This window comes from Pelobates fuscus, chromosome 2 (genome assembly GCF_036172605.1).
Source record: "Pelobates fuscus isolate aPelFus1 chromosome 2, aPelFus1.pri, whole genome shotgun sequence".
NCBI lineage: Eukaryota > Metazoa > Chordata > Amphibia > Anura > Pelobatidae > Pelobates > Pelobates fuscus.
In genome coordinates this window covers 110,189,804-110,208,455 of record NC_086318.1, presented here as the reverse complement: position 1 = coordinate 110,208,455, position 18,652 = coordinate 110,189,804, and the positions used below count along the sequence as shown (strand labels likewise).

Below are 18,652 nucleotides of genomic sequence, written 5' to 3'. Positions count from 1 at the left end.
TACATATCCCAGGTTAAGCTTAACACACAAATACACATATAATATTACAGGCAGTACACTAGAATATGTAGCACAGTCTTAAAGGGACAGTAGTCCCAAAAGTCCCAATATGTCCATAGATGCTGTTAAAAGGGCCAGTAGCAGCAATATACAGTACAATATGCCCCAAATAACCCAGGGGCCATAGTCAGTAGGTAGGAGGCTAGCAAACAGGCTTCTCCAGGGCCCAGTGGCGAGGTTGGTTTCGCCACACTTAGATAATGACATTGTTTGAAAATAAATTGAATCTTTCTAGATGTATCAGAGTCTGATCTTGACTCGAAAATTTGATTGGGAAAGGTACCCTTTCTTTTAATCGGATTTGATATGAAATCTATTTTGTATCCCAGAACTGTAATTACGATCCAGGCATCATTTGTAATCTGACTTCAGACATGGAAATAGTGAGAAAGTTTGCCTCCCAATTTTTCTGGAGAAGAAAGGGGAATTGTCATACTCACCAGACGATGATCTGAAGCGAGACATTCCTTGATGACCTCTGGATCTCCATGGTCTGCCACGAAGTGGAAAAAAATGGAGATGTCTGTTGTGTGTTAAATGAGGATCTGTTTGCTTGGAATAAGCTTCTTGGAACCTGTCTGTTTTGAGAGAAGCGGCTGGAAGAGCGGTTCCGTCCTCTTCCAGCCCTTCTGAAAACCATAGGGCTGAAAACTCTCTTCAGTGAAGTTTGAGCTTTGTCTAAGGAACTAAATAGGTTTACATATTTATTAAGGTCCTTAATAAATGAGTCTCCAAACAGGAGTCCTTCTGCTGGTGGTCCTGGTTCTGTAATGGCTAGGTTAGCTAATAGTGGGTCAATCCTTATGAGTATTGACCTTCGTCTTTCTGTGTTAGTTGTATTAGCATTTCCTAGAAAACATACAATTCGTTGTGTCCATCCTCTAAGGATGTCAATACTGGGGGAACTCCCTGAAGCAGAAGCTTGTTCTAGGACTTCAAATATTTTTGCCACGGGACCAGAAATATCCATTAGCTTGTCCTGACAGGGTTTTAGTGACCTGTCAAGTCCTTTGTTAGGATTCTTCCCCGATTTTGTTAGAAATTGTATTAAAGTAGGATCTAAGTCAGGGGTCTGTGCAAATTTTGTAGCTAAAGTCAGTCTAGGGCATTCAGCCTGCAGCATATTTCTTATTTTATTAATATTTAAGGTATTTGGCTACATGAGCGATTGGAACCCATTCGGCTGAACAGGGATTTTTCACATCATCTGGACTAAATAAAGGTTTTCCTGCAGTATCCACAAAAACGTTTTCATCATCAGATTTTGGTACATGTTCAGGTACCTCAGAGTAATCAGAATCAGCATCAGATTCTTCATCTTCAGAAGATGAGGATGATTATCAGAGGAGGTTTTATAAGAGTCAGGTTTGCTCCTGCGAATGGTCTTCCAAGCTCGTTTGTCTTCCTCACGAGCAGAGGGTATTTTGAGTAAGTTACTCTCATTCAATTTGCGTGATATATGCATTTCATTATAGTCTTGACCCTTCCTTTTTTTAGATGCTTAAGAGCAAGAAGGGGAATCATAAGATCCTTCAAGATAATGCTTATGCTTATGGGTGACCTTCCCAGCGCCAAATTCCTTTTAGACTCAACAGATGACCAAAATTGGTCAGATGGAGTATTAATTACCTCAGTCTGTTGCACAGGTTTGGTAGATTGGCTGATAGCATGAGCCACAGATTTTGCAATTGCCTATTACATAGAGGACATAGCAGAAAATATTGCAGATGATACTAATTTGCTGACAGATAAATAAACAATATTCTGTAATGAGTCCTCAGTGAGGATTTCACATTCAGCATTAGCACCAGTAATTGGTGACTGTGGAAGAGTTTTCTTAGACTCTTTAGAATTCATAATAATAGTCAAATTCTAGTAGTCTGCAATAAAATAATTCTAATAGTCTGCAATAAAGTAAATATTGCTTGATATATTTCAATAAAATTACAATTGTATACGTATTATTTGGTAAAATAACCTGAACTGGATACAAATTGTGTCAAGGTAATCTTTCTCAGAGAAGAAACAATGTCAGCTGAAGGACTCTGCTGAGGTAAAGTAGGCAGTAATGGGTGGGTAAAAAAGGGGCAGGAAAGAGCTAGCTGACAACCAACTAGCTGTGAAAAAGCCTGGGAAATGAAATCAGATTGAATCTGAGGTAAAGTTAATGTATGAAACAACTGAACGGTTAAACCCATTCTCGCCGCAAATGAGAGGAAAATTTAAATAAACTGAATGGCTTCAGATGGCAAAAAGGTGTTAACGAAAAAAATAATCGAAGGGCGAATAGCGTTCGGTTAGAAACGCACAAAAGATACACAAAATGACTGAACTGTTCGCAGACGAAAATTATAAGAGTATAATTGTAATATCGTTCATGAATTTGCCGCGAACAACCTCGTGAATTAAGTTTGGCAATAACTGAAATTATATATATACCTCAGAAATAAGAAAATAGAATTAGAAAATATTTAAAAAGAAATATTTGTGTTTACAATAATGGTATAAATAAAACAATACAAATGATATTCTAAATCAGCTAAAACTAAAGATTAAATAGAACATAGAATAAAGTAATGGATAGTGGGGGTGCAAAATTATACAACAATTCTCGAATATATACTTATACGTGAGGAACCTCCTGATCTTTCTGAAAAAATAACATAAGAACAATCATAGCATAATACTGTTATTTATACACTTATAGATCTATTGCAGAGGTAATGGGTCACTCACACTTTCCAGAGCCATAACAAGCACGCTCTGGCTTAGATGGCAGATGAATAATCAGCTTATTCAGGCTGTAGGATTCACTGTTGTGATGTCTCCTTTCCAGTACCCAAGAAGTATAACAATATCCAAGGTGATAAAAGTGAAATAAACTTTACTGGATACAAATACAAGGAAAATATACAGCATAAGCCAAACTTGATAAAAGTTAAAAGTCCACTAGCACTAACGCGTTTCGACCGGAACAGGTCTTTCTCAAAGTGTATAGTGGACATCTCTCATGGTGCTTTATATCTGGTCGTGTTGGAAATAGAACTTCGCGCCATTTGCCGGCGTTCCACAGTTACTTCCGCATTCGTGAACTTCCGGACCACGTGATGAATGATCGTCCACGCCCATACGTCATGCCGGTACTTCCGGATTTTGCAGTGTTTCTCATTCTGCTAACAGGCTTGCCGGAAATATGTGTTTCTCCATTTTGGAGTGGGGCAATATCGTTCCAGATATAATATGACTTCACACAAAATACAATATCATATATAATAGTAATACATATTGTAATCCCTAACTGCAAATTATAGAATCTAAATACTTTGTACTTATAAAACAAACGTTATAGTTGCAAATTCCATTCTTTAAGTAATGTCTTAAAGGAAAAGGGAAAATAAAAATATAAAAGTTAATACATTAAGTTACCATTCTTAATAATGTTTTAATACACAAAATTACCATTGTTAATAATGTTTTGATAAAATGAGGATGGTCGTTTAATGTTAGTATGGATAAATTCGTTATTTGTAGTATTTTTATTTTCTATTTAATTAATTTCCCTTTTCTTATTAAAAATTTTTTTTAGACGTAGCTTTCTCATAAACGTATTAATATCAGTATATGCATCAAATGTATTTAAAGTGCAGCTGGGTGCAAATTTAAAACCTTTATTAGGAATTCTATTATGTGCAGAGTTTAAAACCTTTTTTTGTAACGTATGTATATATATTACTTATCTCCACTAGAGCAGCAAAGAAAGAGGAAGAGGATTGGGGGTCATTCCCTATATATAGACTACGCCGGATGCTGATTGGCTATTGGATATTCCATTGTGCTTACTTGACTGTTTTTTTCTTATATTGTTTCACTAAACTTTATTGAAATATTCTTTGCTGCTGGAGTTTAGTAAAGATAGTTAATGCATAATATGAGCCTCCTGTCTTGTTATAAAATGCAGTTTATGTGTCTCATGTTCCCTCTTTCCCTCATCTTTATTCCTCCCCATTTTCATTGTACCCTAAATTTCTAAAAATCTGACCTTTTGATAATGTACTTGCTAAGTTCAATTTACATATCATACATTAATATATTTGATAGCCCTATTTTAAATTAACTTATCCATACGTGAGGGTATCTTTGAATATAAAGTGTACACAAAGAAACAAGTAAAATGATGGCGCTGAATAATATTACACATAAGTAAGATTTGTTGGGAAGAAAGCAGCACTGTATAATCTGAAAAAGCTTCAATCACGTGTATAAACACAAACGAAAAATAAAGTTTGCTGTGTCTTTAAGACTAAAAATAAATAATTTATAGTAAAAGTGAACTATACATAAAACAATTAATATAATGGTATATTTGTACCCAAAGTGACAATGTGCACTGTGCAAAAACACAAAATTATGTGCAATACTGTGCAAATTCCAATACAAACCACAATAGTGATATGGACACCTTATACTCTTATACTCACTAAGGAGTATTCCACATTGCTTGTCACAGGGTCCCAATAGGTAATCCTACTCACGTGTAGTAGAGCTGAGTCAGGGAGTAGGATTACCATAGATCTCTTCTTCCTGCAATTCAACCCTTTTATCAAACGTATTTGCACTATTATCTTTTTCTCTCTTTACATACGGATCCTAGAAAGCCATCTTCACCTGATTCATATATAGAATATTCCTCCACATAGGCCATCGGTGCCCCATCAGGCCCAACTAAAGACTTTGTTTCGGCACCACTTATTCTTTGGACTTTGTTTATTTTAGTTGTACTATAGTCAGCTTTGGCACAACCCTCTTCTGTCTTGTCTTGTGTATTACCTTTGTCTATAGGGCCTAGAGGGAACCCTATTTTTAGGTTGCTTCCTCCTACATTATCTATTTATAGTATTGCTTTATTTTACTCCCAATAGGTATCTCAAAAAAGAGAAAAAGGACAAGCACATAGGGCAATATGTATAATAAAAAAGGAAAATATAATGGACTAAAAGCACTCACAAACGTAGAATAGTATGCTCTGAGAACTATGATGGCATCTCTGCAAATATAAAGGCGTCAGGCTGTGGTAAAGGTAAACAAACTTTATTCACAATATAGATAAAATCCGCTTCCAGGCAGGTAAGTCGACCTTTTTTCAAGTCTATCTTTCTCCTCCGATCAATGTTAAAGCCAGTTTTCTGCGTCGAATACCGGCTTCATAAGATACACAGAACTGGATACTTGGTACACTTCTTCCGGGAGGCGGGCTACCTTTGAATATAGGGGTTACTAACTATAGTGTTACGAATACATGTTTGTATTCGTAACACTATAGTTTCCCTTTAAATATAGATTATACCCTTGTGTTATTCTGTGTCATTTACAAAAGTGAATAAGAATGGAGGCAAAGTTCTGCATAGCAATGCAGCTAACCTTACTGGTAGAGCATTCTGAAAAGTTACTTCTAGAAATACAGTATTTGTTTGCAAGATTACCATATTTTCTATGTTGTTTATCCTCGTTATGCTGTTATCTGTCAATCTCTCCTTAAGCCAGGTCTGCTCCTCATATACTTTTTGTTATTTTTGTCTGGCTGAAATAAAATAATATAACATTTTGGGGCAAAGATGCATATCAGCAAGCCATAGCTGGAAAATAACATTGCAAACATTTCAACAGCCGCCAAATATTTTCCAGGGGAGCTTAAATAGACAGGAATAAAAGTTATCCACACAGCAGAAACTATCACCATGCTGAAGGTTATGAATTTAGCTTCGTTGTAGTGGTATGGAAGGTTCCGTGCACAGAATGCAAGAGTGAAACACACACATACTAGAACACCAATATATCCAAGGACAAGCGAGAAAGCAACCAATGACCCAGTGTCACATTCTAAAGAAATTGAAAAGCTGTCTTGGGTAATTTTCTTTACAGGGTGAGGAGGAGATAGTATATTCCAGGCTATGCACACAACAATCTGAAATGTGGTGGACAGGAAAATGAATACCTTTTGCTTTGTTGAACTAAAAAGCGAAGTCAAATTGCTATCAGGATGTTGCACGTTAAATACTGCAATCACTACAATTGTTTTACACAAAACACAAGACATACAAAGTGCAAAGGTAATCCCAAACCCTGTGTGTCTCAGCATACAGAAAGGGGCAGACGGTTCTCCCAAGTAGGTAATCGAGGAAAGGAAACATAATAAAATGGAGAACAGAATGCAAAAACTAAGGTCCAAATTATTTGCTCGTACAATTGGGCTATATCTGTAATATGTAAAAACATTGACAACACAGATTGTGAGAATTACTCCAAGCAATGCTCCTCCAAGTAGCACAGAGCCCAAAGTTTCTTTAAAGGAGATGTACTCCAGATTTTTCGGAACACAACGATCTTTTGATGGGTTTGACCAATATTCTAGAGGACATTTCATACATTCCAAGGAATCTACGGACAATAATGATTTAGTTATATACTGATATAATCACTAGATATTGGCAAAATATTGATATGTGAAACATAACATAAAATGCTATCTTTGCATTATGTAAGCCATATGGCTAGAAAATTGTATGGATGAAAATTGATTCTTATTTAAACATTTTACATCTATTATATTGTCAACTACACATTTGAAATGTGAATGTATTTGCCCCTTATTCAAAGATATACCAAGCCCTAAAACATGCAACTTTTATACTAATACAACTAATTCAAAGTAATTTACTTGTAAATCTTTTCACCCCACACCTGACCCTAATTTACTTAATTCTGCCTATAACACTACACTTAAAACTCCTAAACATAACTCTAAATCTACTAACACTAATACTTTTAACCATAGGCCTAACCCCAAATTTCCTACCACTATATAACCTAACTCTACATTTGTTAACCCTTACTCCTCTTAATCTGGCCCAAAAGCTCCCAACCAAAACCCTAAATCACATAACTCTAACACTTGGCATAACCTAAAATCTTTTAACCCTAAATCACCCTAACCATAGCATTCAGCCCTTAGAAGAGTGTTTACTAGGTTGTATATTTAATGTACTAAATTTTTCAATTGATCAGTTTGCAATTGGTCAGTTTTTACTCTGTGAATTCTCTATTGGTTCTGGTGACTATAGTGTCCCTTTAATGTGAGGTAAATTAGAGATTAGTGCCACTAATAATATACTGTTTTGCCTGCTTACCACCAGATGAGGACAAGAGGATGATGATAGGGTCAGGCTGCAGTCTGGCTCCACTGGTCTGGTGTTAAAACAGGCTCTCTGGAGGCAGTGCTCACAAAAATCAATGTACAGGAAGCAGCTCCATTTCTTGGGGCCCCTTACACAGATCATGGTCTGGGCCTCCAGGGCCTGACCACGAGCATGTCTACAAAGCCTGTCCATAAGCCTTATGCCTACAGACCCACCCATGAGTTTGCTCACAGGGAGTAGAGTGTATGTGTGTGTTCTTATGGAATGTAGTGGATAGGGATAACCGTTTGTGAATCTGTGTTTGAATGTGTAAGGGATGCAAGGCGTGTTTCTGTGCATGTAATGCAATGCACTGTGTGTCTGTAATGGGTGCATTGCGTATGTGTAAGAGATGCATTACGAGAAGCAGTGTGTGTGTGTGTAAGGGATGCATTGTGTGTGTGTGTAATGTGTGCATGGTGTGTTTCTGTGTGAGTGTAGAATGCATTGTATGTTTTGGTGTCTCTGTATGTGAGTAGGGATGCATTGTATGTTTCTGAGCATGAGTGTGTAGGCATGCATTGTGTGTTTCTGTGTATGTGTAAGGAAGCATTGTGTATGTGTGTAGTGGCTTAGTGTTGTCCCCTCCCCTCCCCTCCTGTCCCTTAGTGCTCTCCTATCCTTTAGTGCTCTCCCATCCCTTAGTGATTTCCCCTCCCCACCTGTCCCTTAGTGATCTCACCTGCCCCCATCGTCCCTTAGTGATCTCCCCTGCTTCCCCGTCCTATAGTGCTCTCCCCTGCCCTCCTGTCCCTTAGTGATCTCCGCTTCTGTCCCTTTGTGCTCTCCCCTGCCCCCTGTCCCTTTGTGCTCTCCCCTGACCCTTAGTGCTCTCCCCTGCCCCCTTCCAGTTCCCATAGTGCTCTCCTTGCCCCCTGTCCCTTAGTGTTCTCCCCTCTCCCCCATCTTTCCCTTAGTGGTCTCTCCAGCCCCCTCCCCCACATATTTCCCTTAGTGGTCTCTCCTCCCTCCCTCCATCTTTTCCTTAGTAGTCTCTCCCCCACCCTCATCTTTCCCTTAGTGGTTTCTCCTCCCTCCCCTCCATCTTTTCCTTAGTGGCCACCCCCCCCCCCCCTTGTAGGAAGACCCTCTCAGGGTTATTATCGACCTCCCACTGACAGAGTGAATACCAGGTGAGCTAACTTATGGCGTCACCGATCCATGGCTGAATGCAGAAATTCAGCCACTTCATTGTTAATGGCTGTGTGCTGTCCTGCTTTGAATGCTGCTCACAGCTCATCAGTCAGTGTGGGGCCACTAAACCTGGCTCCAGCTGACAGAGGGAGCTTATTAAAGACTTATTATTTCCTCAAGCTTTGCTCTGATAAATCCGCCTCATTCCACCGCATTCTACAGTTGTCAACTGTCTACATTTTCATTGTTGGAGCTTCTTAATATGGGGTAAATGGAATTCTAATTGTCAAACCTACAAGCAGCAGAGCCGGATTTATTTACTAACACCACCTCTAACAACTTCTTTACGCAAAAAAATGAATTAGCATTAAGTTAATTTGATACACAGGATGCGTAGCTAGCATAGTAACAGGCTCAATTTGTTTGCAGATAATGTTTCAGAGATACCAAAAAATACAATTATTTAAATTGCATTTCCTTTGAGAAAGGCTCTTTTGCTGCTGATGAAACGTTTGTGTGGGTGTGGGGGGGTGAGGGGGGGAGGGCGTTAGAGGTACACATGTCCAGCCCTTTGATGCTCTCTGTAAATGTTACATGTATATTTTGTTTTGTGATTTGTTGCTTATAGCCTGTATCACTGGCGTATTATAATGTTTCATGTGTTTGTTGTAATATATTATTTGATTGTATAATAAAGTGATTGATTATTAAGTTGGTGTGCATCCTTTTGTATATATACTATTGATTTTTTGGCATGATAGGGATGCCTCTTTAGGAGAGCACCCTTTTGCAAACTGTCTGTACAACCTTTACCAGAGTTTGAATATTGCCCGTGATAATACTGGCATGCCCCCCCCTCCCCCCCCCCCCCCCACCTTCCTGGTATCATACTGATAAGTTGGCAGCACTAAGACCTGCAGCAGAAATTACTTTAAGCACTTGGTTCATAACAGCTTGGTTTACATGGTCTATTGGCATACGCTGGACTTTTAAAATCAAAATAATAATCAATAATTCATGCAGAAAACTCTCCATGAGTTTCGATGTACTTTTGTGCCTTTGCTCAGTCTTTAATAGAACATTACGTTGCTAATGCTAACAAAGCAGAATTGATATCAGGCTGTGAAACACAGGATATTATAAATCTGATGATAACAAAATACTGATTTGTCACATTTTACTGCTTGCTAAATACAATCCGTTCTCTGATTATGGCAAAGTTTCCCACATGTTTTATAAAACTCATTAGTGACAATAGAATTTGCAAGCCTTCAAGCTGAATTATTTGATTAAAACCAGTGATGTGTAGAAGAACCAGAAGGGAGAGATAATATAAATGAATATAGATTCAAAAAACATTTAAATAACCAAGTTACATTTTGTCATAAGGAACAATATTTATATTTAAAGTAAAGACCCAACATTTTTTCTTTCTATCATGAAAAATGCTTGCTTTAAAGGGCATTAAAGAAAGGTAACAACTTTGAGCTGCTGAATAGTTTTCAGGGAGGATGTATGAAGGGGGATTCAGAAAATATATCAAGGCATCTTTTGTGGCTACTGTAGCAGCCTGCCTTGTCATATATATTACAAATGACTGTATGTCTGATTCTTGTTGACCAAACGATGTATGATCTTGTAGATAAAAGGCACACTCTAAGCACATTAATCACTATAAGAAGGGGTTATGGTGCTTAGAGGGTGTTTAAATAGTTCTTAGGTAGTGCACCATACGCTCAGTGTTTGTCAACTGGTTTCGAGCATTTGACAGTAGGAGTCTGATTAAAGGGATCCTATAGTGACAGGAAAACAAAGCCGTTTGTGGCATTATAGGGTTATTAGGTCCCCTCTCCCTCACGTCCCCCCTCCCGCGGTGCTGAAGGGGTTAAAAACCCTTCAGCCACTTACCTGAATCCAGCGCTGATGTCCTTCGACACTGGGTCAGGCTCCACCCACGAGTCAGGCTGACATTGGCGGGCGACACCTAATGTGCATGCACGGCAATGGCCTCGCGCTCATTAGACCTCCCCATACGAAAGCATTATTCAGTGGTTTCCTATGGGGGAAAATCTAACGCTGGAGGTCCGTGAGGACATCCAGCATCAGAAAACGGACCAAAAGTCCGTTTGGATTCGAGAAGCGCCCTCAGTGGCTGTCTGGTAGACAACCACAGAGGGCAGACTTAGAGCTGCAATGTAAACATTGCAGTTCTCTGGAACTGCAATGTTTTACAGTGCAGCACTAAGTGCAAAAGGGTTACAGCTCCCAGACTACTTTAATTAGCTGAAGTGGTCTAGGTGCCTACAGTGTCCCTTTAACTTTAAAATAACAACATATAACTGTAACGGAATGTACGAAAACTGTGAGGGAAACAATTTAATTAGCTTACTGGACTCATTACTGATTTTGCCATCCTCACATGAGATGCAGTCAAAACAGCAAGAATGTCTGCCTGGTTGGACTGCGCGTCTGCTGCCTGGAAGACAACTTGTGCTACACACTGAAATGGGGACCTAGAAAAAAGAATAATAGTAATTGAACAATTTGGTTGTGGTTGTTCACTTCAATATATCTGTACTGTATAGTAAAGTTGGTGACGGTTAAGTAGATGTGATGCATATGAGTTTCTGTTATATTCATGGCCTTCAAACAAATTGAATTCCAAGTAATGTATCAGTTATGGTGAGTGAAATATGATCTTCAAGATAAATACATGGTTTTGAGGAACACTAAACCCGCAACTGATGTTAATTTACTTAGCTCCAAAATTTCCCAAAACGAAAGAGGACTCTTGAAATGCAGAAATATAGTGAATTTCATTGGTTTGGAGAATCCCAATTGGCTTTACTTTCAGGAGATTTCTCCTTAACATTGTGGCTCTCTAGAAATGCAATATCCTTTATGTTCCTCTAGCATGACTCCCATCCTAATTAATCCCCAAACTGAAATAAAATTACCGTACCTCTTTCTGTGATCCTTGCCAAACTATAATGTTTTCATCTAGCCTGAAATTTTCATCTTGACTGAACTCTCCCACATGGGCAAAAACATAGGTTTTGCTCTCCTTTTGCCAATTCACCAGGTCATATGATGGGTAAGGGTCTCCATTTTGGTCAAAGCTTACTTTGTCCCCGGCAGCAGTGGTGAAATTTACACGTTTTAGATATCTCACCAGCTTTAAAAAAAAAAAAAAAAAAAAACACATCAAAGGTTACCTTTGTTTGTGATTTCTATGCTTTTGGAACATGTAAATACATACATTTTCATTTTAATTACCAACATCAAAACTGTTAATACAAAATATAGATTGAATGTGGTAATATATTAATATTATTCTTATAAATTGATTGCTAATACTAAACTCTTGCTACTTTAGAACAATTCCCCCTTCAGATTCCCATGCTGAGAACTGTACTTTATACAATTTAATATGTATTATAGTAGAATATATTGTATTTTAAGATAGATTTGCTGATGTACATAGAATATCAGAATATCATGCACTTGATAAGATCCCTGTGTTGAAAGAAACACTGTAGGCACTTTAACACGTTCATCTTATTAAAGTTGCTATAGTGGTTTCAGCCCTACCCCTTAAAACCCATTATTTTACTAATGAAAAGGCATGGAAGCGCGGCTTCAAGCACATTCTCTTTTTAATTTGTCTGTACTAAAGTTTTTATGCTATCTTGGCCCTTTGTTTTCTCTGTGCTTTATATTTCAGACCATTGCTGTATTTATATATACACCTTGGATTATACAGGCTATTGCTTTTAGTTAACGGCAATGCACTTTTATTGGGTTCCTATTTAGTGGACTAGTCCCATGGTTCTTTTGGGCGCCATTTGCCAAGTTTATTTAAAATAAAAAATGGTACCAGGAAAATGGTAGAAAACAAACTATTTTATTAATAATAAAAAAGAAAAAAAAATATTGAACAACATAACACAATACATTATATTACTAATAATACCTTCCAAGGACTGAACATGTCTTTAAGAGAAAAATTTATTTCCTCATGTGCTGAAAACATATTATGCAAAGCATGTGCGACAGCATACACAGCTTTATAAACATTGTATGAAATACGAAGATTTTGAACATCCAGATATACATTGTCAGTTCCATTTAAATCTTCTAGACCAGTGCATACATTCTTAGCAGTGTTATTCTTACTGTGATATGAACAGTTAAAAATGTCTTCCCAAAGTTCAACAATGAAGGGGTTAGTATTTTGCTGGTATGGGTGGATATTAAGAAGAAAACTTGTCAATTCTGTAATTTTTGCTTTCCGAAGGGCAAACCCAATGGTGCCACCAAAGTGCGTATAAGCTTGTTCATTAGAAAAAAGTGTTGACGTTGACCATGCTTCGCTGGCAAGCCATTGAATTCCAGTTATATTTTGTTGGTATACCTCTCTGATGATTAATCCCACAGATACTTCAGTAGAAATTATTAACACAACTTTGACTTTGTAGATCGAGATTTTTTTTACAATCTGGTAGACCTTTCCTTGAGTGGAAACTGTCGGGATAATTTCAGAAAAAGCCACGCAGATGCCAGATTTAGTTGCTTCATTTTTAAACAAGCCAACAGCATCCTGTCCATAATCATTATTTTCACTTATTATGCCAATCCATGTCCACTTGAAATAATTAACCAGCTGTACTAGCGCTTGGGACTGAAACAAATCACTTGGGATAGTACGAAGAAAAGTCGGATAATTGTGTTTGTCGCTTAAGCAAGCACATGAGGAAAAGTAACTGATCTACAGGGGAAAACATTTTTAGATCATGAATAAGAAAGATTATAGAATAATAATATAAGGATCCACCATCTGCTAGATTAGTCCCATCAGTACCAACCTATTTTTAGAAATGTTTTCAATTCGTAATAAAACAACATTTTAAAGGGACACTTTAAAGGACCTTAAGCACTAGAGCTTATTGAAGGGACTATGATGCAATGATTATTTGGATATCATCACCAGATTTCTGTCAAAAAATCCGAGCAGTCTAAAAAAAAATAATAAATAGACTCTCTGAGGTCAAGCTCACTGTGTAAATCTGTAGCATTTTCTTGATATTTTTAAAACTCTGTAATTACTTTTAGTTATGTTTTCTGATCACTGTAAAAGTTCTAATGCAGTATCTAATGTTCCAATTTTACTTATGTATTCATTTTCGTAAAACAGCAAGTCACGTTTGCTTTTTTCAGGAATCCAAATTATTATTGACAATATACTCTTTAATTGCAAATTGCTTCTGTGACCCCTTAAATATTTAACAAAATATATTTAACAGTACACCTTTATTAGAATTTCACTAGTGTCAAATGGTTTTCATTGTACCGGAGAAAGCATAGAATTACAGTAAATGATATATTGTGGGCAGTAACCTGTAACCTAATGAAAATGATTTCTCTGTTCTAACTTTCCTGGGACCCATTGAAACAGTATGGGGGCTTAACTTTATTTCATAACCCATGGGTTAAGACACACTAAACTTGAGAGTATATTTGTTTACCCAATAAAAAGCAACTAATCAGATATCAAGTAGAACCTATTCTACAGATAAATGTTTTACAAGAGGCATTCGGGAGCTTTGTACAAAACAGTTCGTGTTAGAACTGTAGCAACAAAAGTGAGCACCATGTGTTCTGTAGTAAGGTGTCAGGAGGGTTCTTGTCTTTAATGTAGACCATATGTCTTGAGCGGATGGAAGGGCTAGAGTCGTTGAAAGATGGCACGGATCCATATACAAGACAAGCAGCTGCAGAATTCCAGATGTCTTAGAGATAGTATATAATACATAAATAGTACTGCTTGAAGTGGAGTCAATTTGCCTCTATTCCGTTTTAATTAAAACATTATGATATTTGTGAAATCCTGCAGAACTGGATGTAGTGAAACACCAGATAACTACCTTCGTGTTAATACATGTTAAGTAACTCATCACTGAGCCTATAATATGTAGTTATCGTAGACCACCTACATTTGCTTAATATGGATCAACATTTAATAAATATGGCTTGCACAGGCCTTACCTTTTCACCCATTGTTCAAGTTTGCACCATCTCTCTTTTTGGATTTAAGGACTGTTATTAAAGAGGAGTGGGAGACTGACCTGATTACCTGCAGGTACTTGGGAGAGTGGCTGAACACTCTACTTATTTGGAGTGCAAGTGGCTGGAGCACTGTGAATAATCCTTGTGAGCTTTTCTTATTCTGTATAATATACAGTTAACCTATACCGCATGCACCTTTCTTACTTTATCTTTATTATAAAGATATATTATATGGACTAAACGGTTTCATCTAGATTTTTATAAATGCTGCATATTTTTAAAATGTTCTTAAAGGACCACTATAGACACCCAGACCACTTCAGCTTAATGAAGTGGTCTGGGTGCCAGGTCCATCTAGGATTAACCCTGCCTGCTGTAAACATAGCAGTCTCATTGACAGCCGCTAGAGGTGCTTCTGCGTTTCTCACTGTGATTTTCACATGAGAAGACGCCAGCGTCCATAGGAAAACATTGAGAATGCTTTCCTATGGACTGGCTGAATGCGCGCGTGTGAGCATTCAGCTGATGACGACCTAAGGAGGAGGAGAGTCCCCAGCGCAGAGGGAGCCCGGAGCTGGAGAAAAGTGAGTGTTTAACCCCCTTCCTCGCCCTTCAGCCCGGCGGGAGTGGCACCCTCAGGGCACTATAGTGCCAGGAAAACTAGTTTGTGTTCCTGGGACCATAGTGGTCCTTTAAAGTAGGACAAGTTGGACACCATGAGATTAAATAAGCACAGTAATATTTTAATTGAGTCTAAACTAAAATTGCACCTTTTTCTTTCATAGAAAATCTGTGAAAATATATAAACAATAATAGATACTAGAAACTGATAATGTTAAAGGGACACCTCTCTGCCCAAATATAAATTTAAAAAATCACTATTAAGTAAATATTCCCCCAATGAAAACATGTATGTATGTATTTTTAAATGTTAGTACATCTAATAACCCCACGGCTGTCAATCATGCAACCAGTCCTGTCAGGAAGTAACAGGACTGGTTGCCTGATTGACAGCCAGGGGGTGTAACAAGGTTAATTTATAAAAGTGTAAATTTCTATTGAAATCTGCGCTTTTTATGTAATGAAATAAAGAGGACACACTCTTCACACATAAAGCACTTCAGCAAGCTAAAGTTTTATGTTTGTGTGGAGTGGTATTTTAATTGAAATAACATTTACAGTAGTTATAAAGTTTTGGTCACAATATATTTGTTACTGGAATAAAAGTCTACATATTCGATTAAATAAAATACTGCAGACTATGTAGACTATAAGACCCATCATTAGAGATACATTTTTCTATTTTGTATGGGAAATAGCTGGTACATTGTACATGACAATTCACTGTGATAACTTCAACATTCGTTTTCATTCATAAAAGACCTAAATCTGCAGAAAATCCCACTGCGATAGTGATGAAATCAAGAGACATGACAACGCCCATTTTTTGTTATAAGCTACATATATTGTATATTGCTCCAATTTTTATTAGAATTCCTTTTATACACAAATAACAATTTTATATATATACAATAGGAAAATGTGAAGCTGGGACATACCACTGGCATGTTGAAAACTCCCACCAACCTTGCCACAGCAATAGATTGAGTAGACCACATTCCTCCAATGATCGCAGCCACCAAAGGAAATGGTGAACATCTATTTGCAGTAATACCGATCCCAGTTGTCATGGATAGAGCTGTTCTCGTTGCCTGGAAGTAGGTGTGACAAACATCATAGATTCTGTATCCCAACGTCACATTAGGAAGCAATGCATCATTTCTGTTTATTTCTTCAATGGCAAACATCATTGTTTGTGCCGCCTGGAAGTCACTTTGACTAAAACTGAAAGAAAGTGTATATTCCTGCATATTACAGTACTGTAAAACAGTAATCCATCCTGAACTGATATTCTAAAATGGATAACAATAGTACACATTACTATGTATACTGTGAGTCTTGACTTTCATCTGTAGAGTTAGAAAATCCTCAGGATGATTGAAAAGAGCCAGAATATAGTCATATATGGAATTTCTTACCAAGTTTATCCTAAACCAAAGGTGTTTAGTGAATACTGAGATATATACCTTTAAATGCATAGCAATTGTATGTCAACGATTTCTATCTTAACGGGACACTGATAGACTAAGAATACTGAGGGGCAAAAATATATATCTGTACAGGGAAAGAGAACCTAAGCTGTTCTAGACATTAGCTTCCTAGCTCAATAGCTATAAATAACATTGTTCCTTATCAATGACAAACTATGACATTATTAATGCTTGTCTAATGCATGTAAGACTTTCTGAGGTTTACAAAGTAGCAAAATACAGACTGTAGTTCATGCCCAATAGCATGTGGGCGGCAGATGTGTGTGTGTACCTTTTAGTAGTTCTTGATTTCAACACATGACTATAAAGACCAAATGTCATAACATCTAACCAGCAAAGACAAAAGAGAACTGGGGGCATGCCCAGAACATGCATTTTGCAGGAATGGTGCTGCCGTTGTGACCAAAATGTATAGATAATACAGATTAAGGAACAGCTCACACATACAAATACAATTTTACATTTTTTATGGCTACCTAAAATCACTTTTATCAGCAAACAAATATGGGGTTCTGTTCCACCATATGTCCATATTGTGTTAGGCCACCATTACGTCACAGTACCCCAATATCGGTGGTTCCTACACTAATTCCAATGTGGAAGACAAATGAAGTGGTGCTAGTGCTAAATAATCTAAAGTGTATTTTAATAATATGTTGTAAGAGCATTGTGAATATATATAATGCAAAATTAATGTAATAAACGCAATAAAAAAAATGCAGTGTCAAAACAAAACAATTATAGTGATAGTGCTTTGATGTATGTACTCACAATGCACATCATATATCTGCTCTATGAAAATTACAATTAAAGCGACATTGCTATTCAATACCTCTTCAAGTTTATACTACCCTGTGGTCACTTCCAAGTGGGCCAGGGCGGGATGCTCAACCCAAAAGGAATCTGGTCTGAATTCCAAACTTACATAGTAAAAACAATTGTGTCTATCACATTAAATTTGCATTATATATATTCACAATGACCTTACAACAGAATATTAAAATACACTTTAGCTTCCTTAGCACTAGCACTTTTTAATTTGTCTCCCACGTTTGAATTAGTGTAGGATCCAGCGATATTGGGGTACTGTGTAGTACTGATGGCCTTAACAAAATATGGTGGAGCTAAATCACCATATTTGTTTGCTGAGATTGGTGACGTTAAGTAGCCTTAAAAAATGTAAAACTATTGTTATGTGTGCGCTGTTCTTTAATCTGTATTATGTATAACATCTTACCTGTACATACCTAAGCAACGTATGTTTGGATACGCTTAGCACTGATAAAAAAAAATAGGTTTTGTCTGCACATATCTGAGAAAAGTTTCCTAGTGAAATTTCCCCAATGTAGCTAATGATTAATTGTCTCAAAAACTCTGTTACCATTATTAAGAAATGAATAGGCATCTGCGGAAAAGCCTTAATGTAAGAGCAAGTTTAAGTCCAGCTTTCTATAGATTACGGTTCATTTTTCAGAAATTTTTGTTTGCATAAAATTCTAACAGTCTGTTACTCACCCACTGCATATTAATCTGTTTGGTTCTTCTCTAAACGAAACTTCAGGCTGTGATTCTGCATAATGCATTGAAAAGATTCCCCCAATGTCCACCTCTCCTTTCCTAATTATACCTGGTAGGTCAAAATGTCCATTCAATGTGCATGGTGGCTTGATATGTTTATCAGCTGCGATGCTTATTAAAAAAAGGAATCTCAATCTTAACAATACCTGCTTGAAATTCATTCTGACAGTAGGCACCCATCACCAGATCAAAAAGGTTCCTTTATCCTGCAAGAAGCCTTTACAATTTATAGATAACTTTTCATGCCTGAAGAAGCTCTTTTTCCAGCTGAGAACAGCTAATGAGCTAAAACACACTCCCTATGGATAATCCTCAAATTGAGCTAGGCATGGCATATCTTATTAAGTGTAGCATTGTGAGCTGGTTTTCTGTTCCTACCAGGCAGTGTTATACAATATACATGCGTTTGGAACTAAGGTTATAAAAAATAATTTCTTATTTGGAAAGCGGTAGCTGTGTTACGTTTAGCAT

At 37.2% G+C, this 18,652-nt stretch overlaps 1 protein-coding gene across 1 annotated transcript; it reads right to left on the bottom strand.

The window, feature by feature from the left end:
* Nucleotides 1-5,581: 5,581 nt before the first annotated feature.
* LOC134585332 (extracellular calcium-sensing receptor-like) lies at nucleotides 5,582-18,216 on the bottom strand. Its single transcript, XM_063440741.1, has 6 exons — nucleotides 18,119-18,216; nucleotides 16,052-16,337; nucleotides 12,400-13,194; nucleotides 11,389-11,601; nucleotides 10,816-10,939; nucleotides 5,582-6,495 (listed from the first exon to the last, which is right to left on the bottom strand). The coding sequence occupies exons 1-6, from the start codon at nucleotides 18,184-18,186 to the stop codon at nucleotides 5,582-5,584; spliced, it is 2,400 nt and encodes a 799-aa protein (XP_063296811.1). The 5' UTR covers nucleotides 18,187-18,216.
* Between the last annotated feature and the right edge of the window lie 436 nt (nucleotides 18,217-18,652).